Source organism: Rhinolophus sinicus, linkage group LG02 (assembly GCF_036562045.2).
Source record: "Rhinolophus sinicus isolate RSC01 linkage group LG02, ASM3656204v1, whole genome shotgun sequence".
NCBI lineage: Eukaryota > Metazoa > Chordata > Mammalia > Chiroptera > Rhinolophidae > Rhinolophus > Rhinolophus sinicus.
Window position 1 is genome coordinate 127,017,042 of NC_133752.1, and position 21,591 is coordinate 127,038,632.

General features: G+C 34.4%; 1 protein-coding gene across 2 annotated transcripts in view; it reads right to left on the bottom strand.

Annotated features, from left to right (window-relative positions):
* Positions 1 to 21,591, bottom strand: part of OTOGL (otogelin like) — a 142,526-nt gene that overhangs the window by 12,438 nt on the left and 108,497 nt on the right. For both annotated transcript variants that reach the window (XM_019751251.2, XM_074325364.1), the window contains 9 exons: positions 19,677 to 19,818; positions 14,577 to 14,762; positions 12,451 to 12,663; positions 11,861 to 11,965; positions 11,063 to 11,170; positions 6,787 to 6,888; positions 6,208 to 6,312; positions 6,082 to 6,122; positions 1,132 to 1,195 (listed from right to left, as the gene is read on the bottom strand). In XM_019751251.2, coding sequence (XP_019606810.2) covers positions 1,132 to 1,195; positions 6,082 to 6,122; positions 6,208 to 6,312; positions 6,787 to 6,888; positions 11,063 to 11,170; positions 11,861 to 11,965; positions 12,451 to 12,663; positions 14,577 to 14,762; positions 19,677 to 19,818 — 1,066 coding nt within the window. The remainder of the gene's footprint in view (positions 1 to 1,131; positions 1,196 to 6,081; positions 6,123 to 6,207; positions 6,313 to 6,786; positions 6,889 to 11,062; positions 11,171 to 11,860; positions 11,966 to 12,450; positions 12,664 to 14,576; positions 14,763 to 19,676; positions 19,819 to 21,591) is intronic.

The window sequence follows — 21,591 nt, forward strand, 5'->3', positions numbered from 1 at the left end:
GCTTACATTCAGAGGATGTCATCCTGAAAAATCATGCTAGGGCTTATTTTCCAGTTAGGTCTCATTTTCAGGGAAACATGGTATTTACTGTTTGAACTTGCTCCAAAAGCTATACTTTATCACAGATTCTAGAATTTTAGACCTAAGAGACTGTCAAGCTACTTACTGTTCCCTCTTCCAGAAACATAACATGACAATTTTGGGGAGTGGATATAGATAGAGGCAGAATCTAAATTAATTGTAGTAGGTCTCGGGGTGGCCAGTTAGCTCAGTTGGTTAGAGTGTGATGCTTGTAATACCAGGGTTGCTGGTTCAATCCCCACATGGGTCACTGTGAGCTGCACCCTCCACAACTAGATTGAAATAACTACTTGCTTGGAGCTGATGGGTCCTGGAAAAACACACTTAAAAATAAATAGAAGTGAAAAAAAAATTCCATCTTCATGATGGAATTGTATAATATTTCATGGTTTTTAATTATTTTAAAAGGAAATTTTCTGTTTGTTTGTTTTTTGTGTGTGTTGCAAACTAAATAGTCATGAAAATTATACTTCATGATGAAGGCAGCTCATATAAGGTGTTACCGTATCTGTAAAAGTTGCATGTTAGGGTAGTCTAGAATAGTGATGAAGAAATCAGCTTAAGCTCTTTCTGCCTCACCAACAATGAATTTAATTAAGCCTTCTCTCATATAAAAATTTCAAGCTGTTGAATAAAAATTTTATTTTCTATTAACCTACTAATACTTAATATGAAAATGTGTTATTTCACAGAACAATCAACTCTCTGTTTTGTAATGTTAACATCAATAATAATAAAACAGTGAGCAAAAAGCTCTCTTTTAGATATGTTTTTTTAAGTTAAATATATACATATATGAACGCTACAATCAACTTTCAGCTTTTGAAAAAAATTTCATTTTTCTGTCCTATTATCAAATTTCTCAGAACATTTAGAGATATTACAAAAGAGAAAACTGAAAAATAATAGCACATTTTTATACTAAAAAGGTGGCAAATGGCTTAAAATGTGTAATACATCTCATAGAAAATTATTTTTAATTATTAAATAGCAAACAACAGATACCAATAATATTTAGTATCATTTAAAAGTTACAGAAAACATAGTTACCACAGAGATACTGCACACATCCACAGTCACTCTGAAAGTTAAGGTCTATTGTAGTAAATTCTCCCTATTAGAAAGATATTATTATTATTATTATTATTATTATATGACTTATCACATGGCTTACTATATGACAATGGTAAAAAAAACATACATGATGTAGTATCTAATAAGTTCCCTACCACACAGCCAGAGATAGAGCAGGTTCTTAATAAATATTTGATAGTAAACAGGCTTGGATTAACCTGGTGGTCATTTAATACACAGCCCATGGAAAAAATTCACAACAATGTGATCATGGACGACTTAATCTCTCTAAACTTTCATTCCCTTATCTAGTAAATGAGTGAAAGTGGGTAAGATGATCTTTATGGTCTGTCCTAACTTTAAAATATTGTTTGATTCCGAGCCTCGTGTGGGCAAATGGAGATAAGATAACGCTTGCTGATTTGGCTCCTTTGCTTGGTGGAAATGTCCTTGATCTGTTCTATAGATGTGATCCAGGACGCTGATGTCTGCCTCTGAGTAAGGCTGCTGTAGCATATAAGGCAGGAGCAGAAGAGGATACTGTAATGATTAATAGCACAGACTGGGGAACAACACTAGCCTTGGGCTGACCCTGCGCTGCTACTTACTAAACGTGTGATGTAGAGCAGGCGAGTCAGCCAGTTTGCTCCTCACGCCTTTTCATTTGTAAAATGGGAATAATAATATTTGCCTGCCTCTTAGGAATGTTGAGAGAGATGAATGGGTCAATATATGTAAAGAGCTTAAAATAGAGCTGACACACAGAACATGCTGTATACCCTTCAGCTGTTAGCAAACTGTTGTTATGACCAGTACTCAAACTTCGCCATATTAGGAATGATATAGATTCCTCTTAAATGTAGGACCAGGCCTACAGTTTCAAAATGCATTTTAAATATCAACTTTTCCGGGGTGCATTTGATTTTCATACCATGTCAGTATTAAAATGAATTTGATTCTTAACACAAAAAATGATTCAAATAAATTAATAGTAATATATCAAAGGCACTTTTCCTTATAAACTAGTAATATCTTACTTTTCATAGAGTTTTACAAGTTGTAAAGTATTTGCATAAACAATAACTCATATGTCGTGACACAATTCCAATGAGACTGGAAATAACATTTTAGAAATATAGAGTAAAAACAAATAATAAATGAAATTCTCTCACTGTATTAGCTACTCCAAAAGATTAGATAAGGAAATAGTGGGTTCACACTAACTTTTTTAAGTCACTTATGCACTTGTATTTTAGTGGTTAAATCCACGATTCCTACTGTGCCCTCTCAAGTTTAGGCTTAAATATTCTATTCTTCCCTTCTTACTTATATCCTTTGAGATCTTATCCACATGTTCAGTTACACTTTTATGCTCATAAGTACCAATTTCCCCTAGAGGAAATATCTTGTGATTTTTCTACCAATACTTAATATTACATCAAATATGGTGGTAATTTTTTAATCTGAAGTAACCATCCTTCTCCTTTAGAGTCAGTAGCAAAATCACCTTAAGTTTTTTCCACTTTTTGGCTGTTATAAATAGTGCTGCTATGAACAATCATGCATGAGCTTTTGTGTGGACAAATGTGTTCATTTCTCATGGGTATATACCTAAGAGTGGAATCATTAAGTTATATGGTGACTCTATATTTAACCACTTGAGTAATTAGCAGGCTGTTTTCCAAAGCCACTGTGCTATGTTATAATCCCATCAGCAGCATGCAGGGTTCCAGTTTCTCCACATCCTAAACATGTATTAACATCTGCCTTTTTTAATTGGTACGAAGTGGCATGTCACTGTAGTTTTGATTTGCATTTAACTGATAGCTAATGATGTCAGTTTATGGATCTTTTCATGTGCTATTGGCCATTGGATACCTTTATTTGTCTAAGTATCCCCATACAATGGAATGTTATTTAACAGTAAAAAAGAATGAAGTACTGATACATGGTACAACAAGAATGAGCCTTGAAAATCTCATACTAATTGAAAGGAATTACAAAAGAACACATAATATATGATTCCATTTATATAAAATGCCAAAAATAGGCAAATCTATAGAGATAAAAAGTAAATTCCTGATTTCCTATCACTGGGGAGATTGGAGGAAAATGAGGAGTAACTGCTAATAGATACAGAGTTTCTTTTTAGGGTTATAAAATTGTGTTGATGGTTACACAATTCTATGAATATACTAAGAACCATTGAATTGGACACTTTAAATGTCTGAGTTATATGGTAATGTGATTTATATTTCAATAAAACTGTTACAAAGAAAGAAATACTGCAAAGGCTTAACATAGACTCTTTAGGTTGAAATATATCTGTTTTCTATGTGAAAAACTAATGTGATATTAAATATATACATATATCATCTTAGGCATAAATACTTATCTATCGTTCAGAATGAATACTCAGGACCAATGGAAGAGGTCGATGCTTATGTAGAACCATCAGTGTTAAAACTAAATTATCACACATGGATGGTTACTTATATTTGGGTAAGATGTTCAAGGATATTGAAGCTACAATGAATAGTTATGTTGTGTGTGCCCAGAACAATGCTAATAAATAACAGGCACTCAATAAATACTTGCAACATTGAGTAATGTCAAAGTTTGATTCATAAATAATATTCAGACTTTGAAAGGTGAACTGGTAGTAAACTCGATGGGCCAGCATCTTGCACAAATGTTGGGGAAGGAGAACACAATGAAAGGGTAAATGGAGAATGGTAGAAACCCACTCACTAGAAGTGGGGAGGAAGAAAAGGGAGGAACAGATAGAAATGTGATTCATTGTTTGATGGTTAGGCCGAGATAGGTAGTAAAGGCACACCCAAAAAAAAAGTGCAGAGTTAAGGTAACAACCACAGCAAGTTTAAAGAATGAATGTAGAGGCTCCTATCCAAAGAAGCTTCAAAGGACCCAGAACACAGGAGGCACAAAGTCCCATAGGAAGAAGGACTAGTTTATACTGTGTTGAAAGATTTATTATTGAAATGTCTCAAGATGTTGTGTTACTTCTTTCAGGCCAGCAGGGGAATTCTGAAAGAGGCTGGGTACTAGTGAAATCCCAGAGTCTACTCTGAACTACTCTTTTGGCCATCAGAGTGTTTGTCCAAAGATCCAGTACTTTTGGATTCTTGGTGTGAGAGACTTGTTACCTTGGAAGTTTTTAAAGCCCCCCTCCCCCGGACACACACACATAAAATATGTTACACAAAGCCCGAGTCTTCCATTTTGCCCTCCTGAATTCAACCCCATCCCCCTCCTCTTCCATATAGACCTCCCTACACTCAAGGTCCTCCTTCATCAATGGCTATACTAGTCTCTTGCTGATCTCATGCCTTCCAGTGTTTTACTGCCCTTATCCTGCTACACAGGATTATCAATGTCTGCTCCCTCAAACACCATTTTTATAATTCCTGTCTGATACAGGACACTTTCCATCGCCTATCATATAAAACTACACTAAGCTCCGCAGGGTACGGCTTTGCATTTTCAAGTGGCTGGCACCATGACCACACATAACTGGTTTTCAACAAATGTTAGTTGAATGACTAACTGAAAAGAATATATGAATAAATCAACTCTAAATCCCTCAGCCTTGTCTTCTTTAAAGCCCTCCCCAGTTTACCAGTTTGGATAGTTGTTCATCTCTCATTGTTCCTCCTCCAGTTAACTCTTTCTCAAGGAAAGAAAAAGGTCATGGTCCTTCAACATGCATATCTTACCTCATCCTTTGTGCATTTACTCATGTTCATTCTAGCCCCTGTCTGGAATAGTTTACCTCTTTTCATCCATTTTTCCTAACCTGACTATCACTTTCTTCCAAACTTTTCTTGATGGTCACTTTCCCCAGAAAGTTCTCCATGATAATCTACACATTGTGGTTAACATTATGAGTATTCTGGAGGTGTTGTAGTAATAATTATAGCTGGTACTAATTGAGCCCTTGCTATGTGTCATGTACTATCTAATTTATATTAATTTATTTCATTCTCATGACACAGGTATTGTTATTACTTTTTATTTCAGGTGAGGAAAATGAGTCACAGCTAAAGAGAGGCCAGACCACTAATAGAAACAAGACAGTCTCCACTTGCTTTTGTTCTTCTGTCAACTTATATCTTAGTTACACTTTGTAAGGGTAATGAAAGAACTAAGGCTGAGTGGAAAGAATGAAGGAATACACACATACACAAAACAATCCCTGGTTTGAGTCTTGAAAATCTCAGTCAATCATTTACTCTCTCTAGACCTCAATTTCCTTATTTACAAAATGAGCTAAACATACTTACTTTGTGGAGATTTAATGAGATAATATACTAAACATGTAAACTATGAAGGATTTAAGAAAAATACAATATACTTCTACTCTTTTCTGTAGGTGTGTATATAGTACACACAAAATAATCAAATGAGAGAATGTTTATGAAAGCTATTTAAACATTCTATGAAAATAATAGATGATAACTCATCATTGCAGTAAATGTTAGATTAATGCTTTTGTAAAATACAATTGAATTTATTTATTTGACATACAAACATAATTAACATATAAAACTTGATGCATTTGGAGATAAGTATACATCCATGAAACCACCACCATAACCTAGGCCAATACTGATATAATATTTTTTCAATGCTTTGCTTCATTTTAAGATCCATGAACTTAAGTAGATACAAGACTAATAGATACATTCACCAGTGAAAAAAATAACATATTGTACTTCTTAGCTCAAATAAAATATAAAACATTGACTGCTCCCTAATATCAAAGAACATTATTTTAATCTACTTCAGTGCAACTTAATAAGGATAATTACATTAACCCTGAGAAGAATTCAGAAATGAGAGAGATAAAGGAAGAACAAAGTGAATTAAATTTTATGACAAGTCAATCAAAATATGTATTCTTACCACTTCACAGGTTGGCATAACAAGGCTTTCACAGCTACATTCTAAAAGGCAAAAACCAACATATTTATATTGATCAGAATACATTAACATATTGTAATAAAACTTTAAAATATGAAGATTAATTACCACAATGCCATATTGGACAACATTGACCAGATACATGTTCTTTCACAAGTTTCATATCTTCTGCACAGTTGAGTAGTGGCACAGGACAAAGATTTGGCTCACAAACTAAATAGAAAAAATACATGGGTAAAGATTAACTTCATGTAATCACTAGTTTTTGCTACCTACCAATTAGTGCACTGCCATTGCTAATGTAATGCATGAATTCGTATGTCCCCAGTGCTGCCTCTCCCACTGCCCAATTACCATGTGTTGATGAGAACAAGCAAATGCTTCATAAGACAAACAACAGTAGTAGAACTAGGATAGCTCATCAGGTGAAGAACCCTGAGAAATGGCTGGAGTACAAGAGAAAGGAAGTAAAGGGGATATGGAATCACCTGGATATCTAGCAATTCTAGGATATCAGGCAAGTCACAGCTAATCTATTTTAGGGAGGTAATAACATTATCCAAGAAGAGCTCTCAGAGGTAAGAAAGCATTATATATATTCAACATGTATTTTATATGCTAGAATTCAACTGAAGTCTTAAACATTGGACATATCTAAATATTTTAAATTAGTTAAAATATACTTACCACAGTAATACTGAGGACAACATAAGTGTGTGGTATTAAGATCCACAGTAAGAAATTCCCCATCAGTACATAGTGGAATAGGTTCAGTGCAAGGTTCACAAACTAAAGGTAAAAGGAAAAAAAACAGAAATTACAGCTGAGCTAAAAAAAAAAAAGAAAAAATCTAATTATTAGTTCAGATTATTGCATGCATTAAAAATCAACATAAAATACTTTATGTTTAATAAAATAGAAAACAAGAAAAATAAGGTTTTAACAGATCTCTTTATATGGTCATAAAAATAATAACACTGCCTGAGTATGTTGCTTTATGCTTGCCAAGCATAGTGACATAGAACACCATCTTACCAGAAGTATCAGGCATTAACATTCCAGAATAACTTGTTCTTACTAGGATAAAAATATTGACTGATTTATTTGTTTCCTTACTTCACTACTCTTGATTACTCCAATTTATGGATGAATAATGTAGTAGGCACTTTTGAGCTGTTCAGTATCCCTCTCTCAACTTTGATAACAATTCTCTAAATGACCTTGAGGAAATGCCCCACCCACGCAGACTTAGAGTGACTGTTATAAAGGTGTTTTGCTCTCATCAGGCCTCTCTGGGGGAATAACCTACATTAGTTGAATCAGAATCTGTTTCTATGTCATTTAAATCATAAATGGAAGCATGCCAGGGATGGAAATAGATGTTGCAGATTCAATAATTAGTAACTGACAGAGCAGCTGGTTTCTTTCCTTCCCTGGGCTTGATCTGTTTCATCTTGAGCCTATAAAATATCGATCTCCAAATCTTCCCAATAATTGGCTGTGCTAAAGCTAGCTAGAATCAATCATTTTTTGCCATTTGAAGTTGAACCTTAACTGATACGAATAATGTGTTTTGATTTTCATAAGTACATTTAAAACCTACATTAATCACCAATCTTTTAAATGATGATTCATTTAAAATGGAAAATAGAGAGTTCTTTGTTTTTAAATGTCTAGTTCATAAGACAAAATACATAGTTCCATATACCATCATTACTTAGACAACTTTCATTTCTACCATTCTCTTTCAACATCATCATAACTCACATGTGATATAGTTTTAAAGAGGTCCTATAATATCTTAGCAGACTCTTTACTCTACTTGGTTCTTCAAGAAAAGCTAAGGCTATATTTTTCTTCTAACATAACTAGGTGCTTGGCCTTATTAAAGAAAAAAGAAAAGCTTGATTATATTATCTTGATCATGTTTTGACCGAATATATATATATATATATATATATATATATATATATATATATATAGTCTTTGTTGATAAGGGAAAATAGTACTAATTGTCACAATTCTTAAGAGTCATTTGAAATGCTGGACTTTCTCCTGGACCAGATGGCTACACAGGAGAATTTCACCAAACATTCAAAGAAGAATTAACACCTATCCTCCTCAAGCTATTCCAAACAAGCTATTCCAAACAAGAGGGTGGAAAGCTCCCAACCTCATTTTAGAGGCCACTGTTACCCTGATCCCAAACCCAGACAAAGACATTACAATAAAAAGAAAATTATAGGCTGATATCCCTGATGAACATAGATGCAAAAATCCTCAACAAAATATTAATAAACTGAATTCAGCAATGAATTAAAAATATCATATACCATGATCAAATGGGATTTATTCCTGGGATGCAAGGTTGGTTCAATATCCGCAAATCAATTAATATGATACACTACATAAACAAAATGAAGGATAAAAATCGTATGATCATGCAGTAAAAGCATTTAATGAAATCCAGCACTATTTATGATAAAAACTCTCAGTGAAGTGAGACTAGAGGGAACATACTACAATATAAGGCCATATATAACAAACACATAGCTAACATAATACTGAATGGGGAAAAGCTAAAACCATTCTCAAGATCAGGAACAAGACAAGGAAGCACACTTTCACCACTTTTATTCACCGTAATACTGGAAGTCTTAACAACCACAATCAGACAAGAAGAAAGAAAAGCCATCCAAATTGGAAAGGAAGAAGTAAAACTATCATTATTTTCAGATGACATGATACTACATATAGAGAACCCCAAAGACTCCACCAAAAAAACTATTAGAACTGATAAATGAATTCAGTAAAGTAACAGGATATAAAATTAGTAGTCAGAAATTGGTTGCATTTTTACACAACAATAACAAACTACTAGAAAGAGAAATTAAGAAAATAATCCCATTTATAATTGCATCAAAAAAATACCTAGGAATAAATTTAACCAAAGAAGTAAAAGACCTATACTCAGATAATTATAAGACACTGAAGAGAAAAATTAAAGAGGATAAAAATAAATGGAAACATATACCATGTTCATGGATAGGAAGAATTAACATAGTTAAAACGTCCATACTATCTAAAGCAATCTAAACGTTCAGTGCAATCTCTATCAAAATATTGATGGCATTTTTCACAGAACTAGAACAAATAATCTTAAATTTTATGTGGAACCATAAAGACTCCAAAGAGTCATGGCAATCTTGAGAAAGAACTAAGTATCAAGCTACCTGATATGAAACTATACTACAAGTCCATAAGAATCAAAACAGCATGGTATTGGCATAAAAACAGACACAGAATTCAATGGAATAGCATAGACAGCCCAGAAATAAACCCATGTATAAATGGTTATTTAATCTATGACCAAAGAAACAAGAGTATACAATGGGGTAAAGACAGTCTATTCAATAAATGGTATTGGGAAAACAGCACAGATACACGCAAAAAAAAAAAAGAAAAGAAATAGGACCACCTTCTTACTCCATATACAAGAATAAACTCAAAATGGATTAAAGAATTAAATGTAAAACCCGAAACCATAAAACTCCTAAAAGAAAACACAGTAAACTCTCTGATATTACTCTTAGTAATATTTGTTTTTTTTCTCATATGTCACTTCAGGCAAGGGAAACAAAAGAAAAAATAAACACCAAACTAAAAAGTTTTTGCCCAGCAAAGGAAACCATCAACAAAACAGAAAGACAACCTACTGAATGGGAGAAGATATTCGCCACTGGTACATCTGACAAGGAGTTAATATCCAAAATTTATAAAGAACTCTCCAAAAATCTAACACTCCAATAAAAAAAAATTAGCCGAGGACCTGAATAGACATTTCTCCAAAGATGGCATACACATGGGTCAGTAGACATATAAAAAGATGCTCTACATCACTAATCATTGGAGAAATGCAAATTAAAACGACGATGTGATATAAATTCACACCTGTTGTGTGGCCATCACCAATAAATCAATAAACAACATGTGTTGCTGAGGATGTGGAGAAAAGGGAACCTTCGTGTACTGTTGGTGGAATTATAAATTTGTGCAGCCACCATAGAAAACAGTCTGAAGTTTCCTCAAAAACTTAAAAATAGAACTACCTTACGATCCAGCAATTCCACTTCTGGGTATTCATCTAAAGAAATTCGAAACACTAATTCACAAAGATACATGCATACTTATGTTCATTGCAGCATTATTTACAATAGCCAAAATATGGAAGCAACTTAAGTATCCATCAATAGACAACTGGATAAAGAAGATGTGTTATATATTTATACAAGGGAATATTACTCTGCCATAAAAAAATGAAATGTTACCATTCGTGACAACATGGATGGACCTAGAAGGTATTATGCTAAGTGAAGTAAGTCAAAAAGAGAAAGACAAATACCACATGATCTCACTTATATGTGGGGTGTAAAGAACAAAACAGAAACAGACTCATAGATACGGAGAACAAGCTGATGGTTACCAAATGGAAGGGGGTTTTGTGGGCAGGGTAAAAAGGGGAAGGAACTAACTATGAATTGGTAGTTACAAAAAAGTCATGAGGAGGTAAAAAGCATAGGAATATAGTCAATAATATTGTGATAGCATTGTATGGTGCCAGATGATTGTTTCACTTATTATTCTGATTACTTCTTTAGGTATATAATTGTTGAAAAACTAATGTGTACACCTGAAACTAACATAATATTCTATGTTAGCTGTATTGTAATAAAAATCTTTAAAGACACAAACCCACACATCCAGCAATAAAATAAAGTAAAACAAAATAAAATAATAAAATAAAATAAAATGCTGGACTTTCTTTTCTATCATTTTTATTTAGTTTAATTCTTATAACAGCAGAACACTGGTTTCCATCAGTCTCATAAAATTCACTTCAAATAAGAGATTTTTCCCTACATCCTCCTTCTTCTTTTAAAAAATTATTTCACAGGTCACTCACCACAGAGAGGAGCAAAACAGCAAGGCTCATCCTGTTGAACTTGAATCATGAATTGGTCTTCTCTGCATTCTGGTATTGAAATACTGGGGCATTTAACTGGATCACATTCTGCAGAAACACAAAGATATTTGAAACTCTGTATAGAGTGAGATAATAAAATAAATGTGATATATATATGTGTGTGTGTATATATATGTATATATATACACATATATTATATATGTATTCTATTTCCCATGTATTTGCACTAAGATTAAGATCTTTAAAATTACTTAATTACTATATACACATTTATATAATATATAAATTTAAAGTATATATGTGTATATGTATATATACGTGTGTGCGTGTGTGTATATATATATATATATAGAGAGAGAGAGAGAGAGACAGAGAGAGAGAGACAGAGAGAGAGAAAGTACCAAAAAAATGTATATACATTTTAAGAAAGGAAAAAACTTAAAATTGTAATACTCAATATATACCAATAACAAAAGATGAATACAAGTCTTGTTTGACTTCTGCAATTACAAGAGGTGCTCAAAGTAGTTACCATCAGCGTCCAGACACTTCTGATTACAGCGAACTACTGCTTGAGCAACATTGACCAAAGTGTCCATTTGTACACATTTTTTGGCAGATATATATATTTGCAGGTTAATAAACTATCTTTAGGAAGACAATTCCACAATCTTTAATAATAGATCATTTCCTTGTAGACACAAAGAATGAAAATTTAATCCACTGTTCTGAATGAAAAGTGACCCTCACTCTTATTTTTCCTAATTAATTTCTCACCACATTTGTACTGTGGACAGCAAGAAAGAGGGCTGTGGCCAATGGTCAATTTTTGACTCTCCATACATGTTGGAATGGTAGTTTCACACAAGGTCATGTCACATCCTGCAAATAAGAAACAAAAGCATTAAAATATTAGTAAACATAACTAAAATCTCATGTTTCTTACTCAAAGCAGGGAAATGATTTTCATTATACATGTTTTTACACTGAAACCAAAAACATTTAGCCCACAAAATGGGCTATATATGAAAAGGGAGCAGATTTAAGATTTATTTGTTACTGTCTTTCACCTGTGTTTGTCCTAAGTCAAAGATTCCCAGCTCCTTTATAGTGTCATGCATTACTGAATATTATTAATTGCTAATAGCCAGAGTTTTGCACGTGTATTTGCAAGATTAACAAAACCGTAATGAGGCAAAGCTTGCTTTGAGAAAGTGTAAGTGACATTTATGGAAATATTTCCATTGTTATTCAATCCTTACAATTTTTTTTTATGCCAAGCATCATGCACGCCCTGCTTTTTCGCAAAGAATGTGAACATGTTTTCTGGTATTAACTGACTTCAAGGCTTCAGCCTGAGTACCTACCACAAACTTCCAGTGAACAGCAGGACAGCTTATCAATGGTGCCCAGGATGACTTCAGCTTCTCGTTCACAAATTGGTGAGGGCTCTTCTTCACAGTCAGGTTCTATAGGAATAATGCTTCCATTCCCCAGACATTGGTAGAGGGCACATTCATTAATGCCCCCATTCCAAATCTCCCCAGCAGTGCGGGGTTGGTCTTCAATATCAGTACATGCTTTAAAAAATTAGCAATATTATATCACTCATAACCTGCACAATAAAATCAATTAAGCTGTGATGTTTTGATTTCATCCCGTGACCTGGCCCAGTGACATAGATAGCATGTCACATATCTATCCTTTTTCAGGTTTCTCTTTTTATTCACCAGCTACTAGCTTATATTTTTCTTTAATGAAATTTTTGATGTAGTCCGTAGAATATATGTTACCCTTCTAAAACTCTCTGTAAATTCACATAGCCTCTTCCAAAAATAATGTAATTTGTTAACTATTTTTTCATTTTAACTCTTGTTAATATAATTTATTTAACTTGGACAAACTCAGTACATAAATTTAAATGTTTTAAAACATTAATTGTTAAAAATGCATGGTATTAGAAAATAAGGTAGTTCCTATCTCACATTAACATTTTGTCATACGAAAATTCAAAACATTTCAGCTTTAAAATCTAAACGTAGAAAGCAACCAAGCAAAATATTTAGTGACTCTTATCAGTTTTATTATCAAAGTTTTACTAAATGATAAATATGGCCCTCTAGTAGTTCTTTAAGGAATAATAAAGATAAACGTAGTGACGAACCATATCCCCAGCATCCAATGGACTTATGTTATCCTATTCACTAGCAGCAAACCAACTTCACAGCAAACATAAGCATGTCTGTATATTCTCAAAGTCTTCCACAAATACTCTTTTCAATGACAAACACAAACTTGTTTCTGAAACTACATATGCATTTCACTTCTACATGCATTTCACTTCTATTTCTACTTTTCCTTTTGTGTTTCCCTAAAAATACTGTTTCCCCGAAAATAAGACCTAGCTGGACAATCAGTTCCAATGCATCTTTTGGAGCGTTATGTTATGTTATACTATGTTATGTTATGTTATGTTATGTTAAGTTATGTTATGTTATGTTATGTTATGTTATGTTATGTTATGTTATGTTATGTTATGTTATGTTATGTAAGACCTGGTCTTATTTTAATATAAGACCCGGCCTTATGTTAATTTTTGCTCCAAAAGATGCATTAGAGCTGATGGTCCAGCTAGGTCTTATTTTCAGGGTCACACGGTAAGACCTAGCCAGACAATCAGCTCTAATGAGTCTTTTGGAGCAAAAATTAATATAAGACCCTGTATTCTTTTACCATAACATAAGATCGGGTCTAATATAAAATATAATTAATATAATATCATATAATATAATATAATATAATATAATACTGGGTCTTTTATTAATTTTTGCCCCAAAAGATGAACTAGAGCTGATTGTCTGGCTGGGTCTTATTTTTGGGGAAACACGGTAAATCTCTTTTTCTTCCAACTATAATGAAGAGACTTATAACTGATAAAGCACATATTTCAATTTTCTCAATTTTGCACATTTTTCATATAAAACCACCATGGAGATAATGTGTCAGAATAAAATGGTTGAAAATGAAAGTAGAAATATTACATCTTTTCTCCCATATAACACTATTTTTTCTGTAGGCAGTATTGAAAAATGCTTTGCATTATTTTCTGCATTCCCACACTAACCTTATAGGACTGTGATATTATTTTCCCCATTTTACAAATGCATAACTCAGGCTCATAGACATAAACCTGAATCATTAATACGTGAAATAATTGGAATTTATATTTAGTCCACATCCTATACTCGTAATTCTTGATTTCTATACTCTTTCCTCGTTATTACAGCTGAGGTAGAGATTAAAAAACATCACTAGCAAAGCTCCTAATTTTGGTAACTTCAGGTGACATTGTATAAAAATCAAACTACAAACTCATTTCCTTTCCAAAACCTACGTTACCTTTGATCAACCTTTCTCAGCACTTCTCTCCAGGATCTGAAAATATTTGAGTTGTTTTCTGGACCCCAAAGAGGTCATTTTATACTTTGCTTACCACATTCTTTCTCTGGAATGCACTGAGTTGAATATGGCCTGTGAAGAATGGTTCCATTTTTGCATACACAGTCTTCTCTTAAATTCAAACAGGAAGTGTGTCCATAGAACCATCTGTTCAAACATGTTCTTGCTTCACAGGGTCGTACACAAGGTTGATATTCCTTTCCCTCTGGGCAGCTCAGTGCTATGAATAACAGAGGACAGAATTTGCTAAAGATAAAAGTAACCTATTTAAATTCTAGTAAAAGGAAGAATATGTCAAGTGTCATTTTCTTTCTGAAAATGACTTTTCACATTTCAGTCTCTTCAAATTCTATTTTTTGTTTATTATATAATCATAAATCAGAAACAAAACAATCAATGGTATTTTTTAGTATCTTCCATGTGTCTAGCTAGTATTATGTTATGGCAGAAAAAGTTCATCTAATTTATATCAAATAAATATTACCAATAGGAAGCTCAAATCTCATTAGCGTAAATAAAGAGTCAACTATTATGAAGTTATTGCTCTGTGGTGAGAGGATATATAAGAGTCTACTCAGAACAAGTAAAGAAATACACTTTATATATGTAACTCAACCAAGTCATAAAAATGAAAATGCTACATGTTTAGGTTTATTCCTTCACTTTCAAAAGAAACTACCACTGCAGAGAAGTTTCTACCTGATGTTTTAGAAAATTCTTGTTTATTTTCAGTTATCTTAAAAAGTTACAGTGTTAAAAAATGAACAAACAGACTCATGGTCAAGATGGCGGAGGAGATAAACACTGTGCTTGCCCCCTCTTATGACCACAACAAAATTACAACTAAACTACAGAACAACCATCATGGAGAATCACCTGAGGTCTAGCTGAACTGAAGTCCTATAACTAAGGACATGCAGAAAAAGCCAAATGGAGACTGGTAGGAGGGGCAGAGAGGTGGAACAGGCTGGTCCCACACCCAGGTGTGGCAGTTAAAAATAGGGAGGGCTATCTCAGCTGTTGAGGTCTAAGGAGTGAAGGGTCCCAGTCCCACACCAGGCTCCCCAGCCTAGGATTCCAGTGCCAGGAAGAAAGGTCCTTAGGCTTTGAAAACCAGAAAAGATGGTGGCTGAGTGAGACAGAGGGCTGCTAGAGTCAAGGCGTTCTTCTTAAAATGCCTGCACACAGAGTTACTCACAATGGACTCACTCAGCTCCAGTGCTGGGGCAGCAGCTCAAAGGTACTAGGAATATATAGGGAGATATTGAATTATCTGGCTTCAAAGCAAAGGCTGGAAGGGCAGCTTTCTCCCAAATAGAAGTGCTAGCAGAAGTAATTGTTTCTTTGTTAAGCCCCTTTTACTCCTGCATACAGATACAGGCGGCCACCATATCTGAATCTCCATCAGTCTGGCTAACATTGTTCACCCTGCCTTGGTGATTCTCTGAGACTTCACCCCACCCAACTCATGTCCACCCAAGCAATTTCCAGTGGCTTTTCCATACAAACAGCCTGTCTTGGCTCATGCTATGGACTTTCCTAAAATTTCTCAAAGGTTGACAAACTCCAAATAACCAGCATTTGGCCTCGGTGTTCCCCATACCTCTTGCTAAGCCGCCCCAAGTTCCTCACTAAAGGCAGCCAGCCTCAATTCTTAGGTTAGCCTCTCCCAGGCATGGCCAAGCCCAGCACAAACAGTAACTATCTGCAGATCACCTTGTAGCTCATGCCAAGTGGCCCTGAGCAGGGCACAGGAAGCAGCTGAGCTTGGCCTGCAACAAATCCCCTCTCAAAAGGCTGCAGAATCAATACACCTGACGGCCAGCTTCAGACCACACCAGAGCACCACCCAACCACTTTCACAAATGACACACTCGAAAGGCAGACTCAGCAGGCACCAGAGCCCTGCTAAAGGGAATCCTGCTCCAGAGGGTCAGCCCCTGAACAACAGCTCCTCCACTGTAATCATAGCCAGGCCTCACAACCAATCAGCCTGAGGTTTAATCCCTCCCATTGACATTTCAACAGCAACCAAGGCTCAACTGCTACAGGAGGTCACACAAAACCCAAATAAAGGACCCTCCTAAAGCACACAACTCAGGTGACCAGAGAGACTTTGCCACTGGGCCCCAAAAGTCACTTACTACATAAGTCACTTACTACTAAGACTGGAAGACATGGAATCTTTACCTAATACATAGAAACAAACACAGGAAGGCAGCCAAAATGAAGAGACAAAGAACATGGTTCAAATGAAAGAAGAGAACAAAGACCCAGAAAAATAATTAAACAAAATTGAGAAAAGTAATGTACCAGATGCAGAGTTCAAAATACTCATTATAAGGATGTTCAACAATCTCAATGAGAACTTCAACAAAGAGATAGAAAACATAAAAATGGAGATAGAAAACATAAAAAAGAACAAGTCAAAATGATGAATACAATAAATGAAATGAAAAATATATTAGAGAGAATCAACAGTAGACTTTATGAAGCAGGGGATTGAATCAGCAATTTGGAAAACAACATAGCAGAAAACACCCAAACAAGACAGCAAAAAGAAAAAAAGAATATAAAAAAAGTGAGGATAGTTTAAGGGGCTTTGGGACAACATCAAGTGTACCAACATTTGTCTCATAGGGGTACCAGAAGGAGAATAAAGAGAGCAAGGAATTGAAACTCTATTTGCAGAAATGATGACAAAAAAACTTCCCTCACCTGGTGAAGGAAACAGACATACAAGCCCAAGAAGTGCACAGAGTCCCAAACAAGATGAACCCAAAGAGGCCCTCACCAAGATACATCATATTTAAAATGCCAATGGGGAAAGACAAAGAGAGAACCTTAAAAGCAGCAAAAGAAAAGCAGTTAGTTAACTATAAGGCAGCTTCCATAAGACTGTCAGCTGATTTCTCAACAGAAACTTTGCAGGTCAGAAGGGATTGGCATGAAATAATCAAAATGATGAAAAGTAAGTAACTACAACCAAAATTATCATTTAGAATGGAAGGACAGATAAAGAGCTTCCCAGACAAGAAAAGCTAAAGGAATTCATCACCATCAAAAGAGTATTACAAGAAATGTTAAAGGGTCTAATTCTTTAAGAAGAAGAAGGGGAAAAAAAGATTAAAAATATGAATAATAAAATGGCAATACCTATATATCTATCAACAATTACTTTAAATGTAAATGAATTAAATGCTTCAGTCAAAAACATAGGGTGGCTGAGTGGATAAGAAAACAAGACCTTTACATATGCTGCTTACAAGAGACTCACTTCAGGTTGAAAGACACACACCAGACTGGAAGTAAAGAAATGGAAAAAGATATTTCATGAAAAGGAAACAAACAAACGGCTGGGGTAGCAATACTTATACTAGGCAAAACAGACTTTAAACAAAGGCTATAACCAGAGCTGAAGAAGGACCCAGTAACCCCACTTCTGGGTATTTAACCAAAGAAACCCAAAACACTACTTTCAAAGGGACATGTGCATCCATGTGTTCATTGCAGTATTATTTACAAGAGCCAAGATATGGAGGCAGCCTGGGTGTCCTCCAATGGATAAATGGATTAAGAAGAGGTGGTACATATAGACAACGAATATTACTCAACCATAAAGAAGAATGAAATCTTGTCATGTGTAACAACATAGATGGACCTAAGAGAGTATTGTGTTGAGTGGAGTAAGCCAGACAGAGAAAGACAAATGCCATGTCATTTCACTGATATGTGGAATCTAAAAAACAAAACAACAAACAAAACAGAAACAAACTAATAGATACAGAGAACATTTTGATGGCTGTCAGATGTGAGGGGTTTTGGAGGAATGGGAGAAAAAGGTGAAGGGACTAAGAACTACAAATTGGAACTTGCAAAAATAGTCATGGGGATGTAAACTATTGCATAGGGAATATAGTCAATAATATTATAATAATTATGTATGGAGTCATATGAGTACTAGGTTACCGAGGTGATCACTTCACAAGTTATATAAATGTCTAATCACTATGTTGTATACTGAAACTAAAATAATATTATATGTCAACTATAATAGAAAAAAAAATATATATTTTAAAAAATGAACCCACAGCTGGTGAGCTGGTAAAATCTCAGTGGAGAACAATTTGACACTATCTTGTAGCATTGTTGATGTCATACATTCCCTATGAATCAAGCAACCCCGTTCTTGAATAGTGATGACGTCTGGGAGAGCAGGGAGAGGAAAATGATATAAGGGTACTCCAGGAGCTGCTTTATTTCTAAAGTGGAGCCATGTAACTGTGTTTGTGATATATTATTCTTTCTCTATGTATTTTATTCTTTTTTCCTGGAGACAATGAAAACTTTTATTTTGGAGCATTATAGTAACACTCATTTAAAAAATATTTACCATTTAATCACTACTTCTTAAATCAAATTAACAATACTTTCTGTAAAATATGCCCAGGATTGGTGAAAGGTTTAATAAAATTTTTATGAAAAGCATTACAACTTGATGTAGAAATGAGCAAAGAATACATACAAAAGAAAAGGGAAACACAAACATGTAATTGGAAAAATATTAAATCCAGATATCAAAGAAAGTGGATACTATGTCAGGAAAGGAGAAAAAGGGGCAGAAAAATCTTCATCCTCTCCATAGTAAATGCATAACAACAAGCTGGGGGAAATGAGGCAGGTTAAATGGAATCGACAAAAGGTGCTGTAGGAAACAGAATTAAAATCTCTCTTCAATCCTCTGTGATTTCTTCAATACTTTGCTACCTAATACCGGGGGTGCCAAAAAAATGTATACACATGACTTGTATTCATCTTCTGTTATCAGTGTATATTGAGTATTACAATTTTAATACAGTTTTTTCCTTTCTTAAAATGTGTATACATTTTTTGACACCCTCTGTATTTTGTGGACTAGGTTTACTTTTAGAAGAATTGAGGCCTACTTTAAATTTAGAGCAGGATGAAAATAGAAGTAACCTATGTGAGAGAGCTCACCTCTAACTTCTAGGTTAGATTTATATGCATTTTATTCTTACAAAATTATTTTGTGATGAGAAAAGAAAGAAGCAAATTCAAAACTATGGAGTGTTATTCGGTTACTGGAAAATATCACTTGAAGTGTACTACTTACCGCAGTAATCAGGTGTCCTCCACTGAACACAGATGTCAAACTTGCTGCACAGAGCCACGTATGCAGAAAGTGCATCACATTCAGAGTTCCCAAAATTGGTATAATTAATCCACATCTTTTCACAAAAGTTCTGTGGTGAAACCTAGAGAGATATATTTTGGCTTGGGATAAGCTGTGTTGTTTAACTGCTCTAAAGACACTAAACTAGACTAAAACTATTTGGAGAATCAAAGGGTAGCAAGTTACTATTCATTATGGTTCCTCTTCAACCTTAGATTTTCAAAACCTGATAGTATTAGACGTCACCTCTGAATTTACAATATTTTTAAACACATTTTAGATAAGATAAGTATTGTCTGTATTAATCTACATACATCTATTTTGTAAAGATGGGAGTATATGTGGACCTAGCAAAAACCCATTTCTGATATTATACTTTTCTATATATATTGAATAAGACTTTGATCTATTATAGAAAAAATTGAAGCCTGCCATAATGATGCATGGCATTGCTCATTAAATGAGGTTATAAATGCTTCTCAAAATATGTGTATTAATATTGTATGTTGCTTGAATAATTTGTGTAATTTGATATACCTCAATTTATTAGGGACCCATTTTTTTCTACAGACTATATTTCATTTTGATCTAGAGATGCCTGAAAACTAAGTAATTTAACTTGTAACAACATTTATTCCAATTTTTTCATTTATTCAGCAAACATACTAAGCATCTAGACTCAGATACTAAATTCTGACACTCAAAGTGTCGTATAAAACACTTGATATTTTTCATATCCCATCATTTCTTCTTCAAGGTGCATATGTATAAAAATCAAGATTCTACTTCCTTTTTAGTCTCCTTTTGTTGAATCACATCCATTTCCAACTTCACTTTGCACAGAATATCTGCGATGGTCATCAAGATCCTCCCAATTGTCAAATTCAGGGAACCCTGATATTATAAACCTTCCCCAAACTCTCAGAGGCCTTTGATACATGAACACTCTCTGTCTCTTAGAACTCTCTCCTTTGACTTTGAGGGTAGAACTCTCTACTCCCTGTTTGTTCATTGTCTGCTCTTCTGCCTCTCATTCTGTCTCTCTAGACCCCCATCCTCACTGGTCATGTTTACTCACTACAAATGCTCTTCCTGGGCTCACCCATTCCCACAGTTTCTATCACTATCTTGGTCATTTCAATCTTTGCCTCGGTTTCTTCATAAGTTAAATAGAGTTAATAATAAAGCTACTACTGCTTAAGATTGCTATGAGCTAATATATGGAACGTATACAGAACAGATTCTGGCACATCATACATTATTATTATTTTTAAAAAATTATATACTAATAACTCCCCAAACCTGATCTTGGGCCTTAACTTATCTCCTCTGAGCTCCAAAATCGTTTCTAAATTTGTTTTCTGGATATTTTTGCTTTGAAGTCCCACATGACTTAATTTACTCAAAGTAAAAAATTGTATCCATTCTCCACTTAACCCACAAAGCTGATTTTCCTGTATCCTCCATTCACACATTCATTTATGCATACTTCCATCATTTACTGAGCATCTAACTGCATACCTATGCACTATGCCATGCATGAGGAATATAAAGGTGAGTAAAACACATCTGTTCACTGCCTGTAGATCTCATAATTGAAGAAAACTTTTTAGTGAATCAAGAGGAGTCACAATGCTAAAACAGATTGAAGGAGGGAAGTATTCCAGCTGGAGACATGGCAAGCATGAAATACCTTGGAATAGTCAAAGGGTTGAAAAGAGAAAGCCTGTTGTTTAGCAGAAAAGAAGAATGTAGCACATGAGGGAGCTGGAGAAGAAGACAGGCCAGAGCATAGAGGACCTGGTAAGCCCTGATAAGAAGTTTGGAATATACTCTAAGTGTAAGTAAAAGTGTA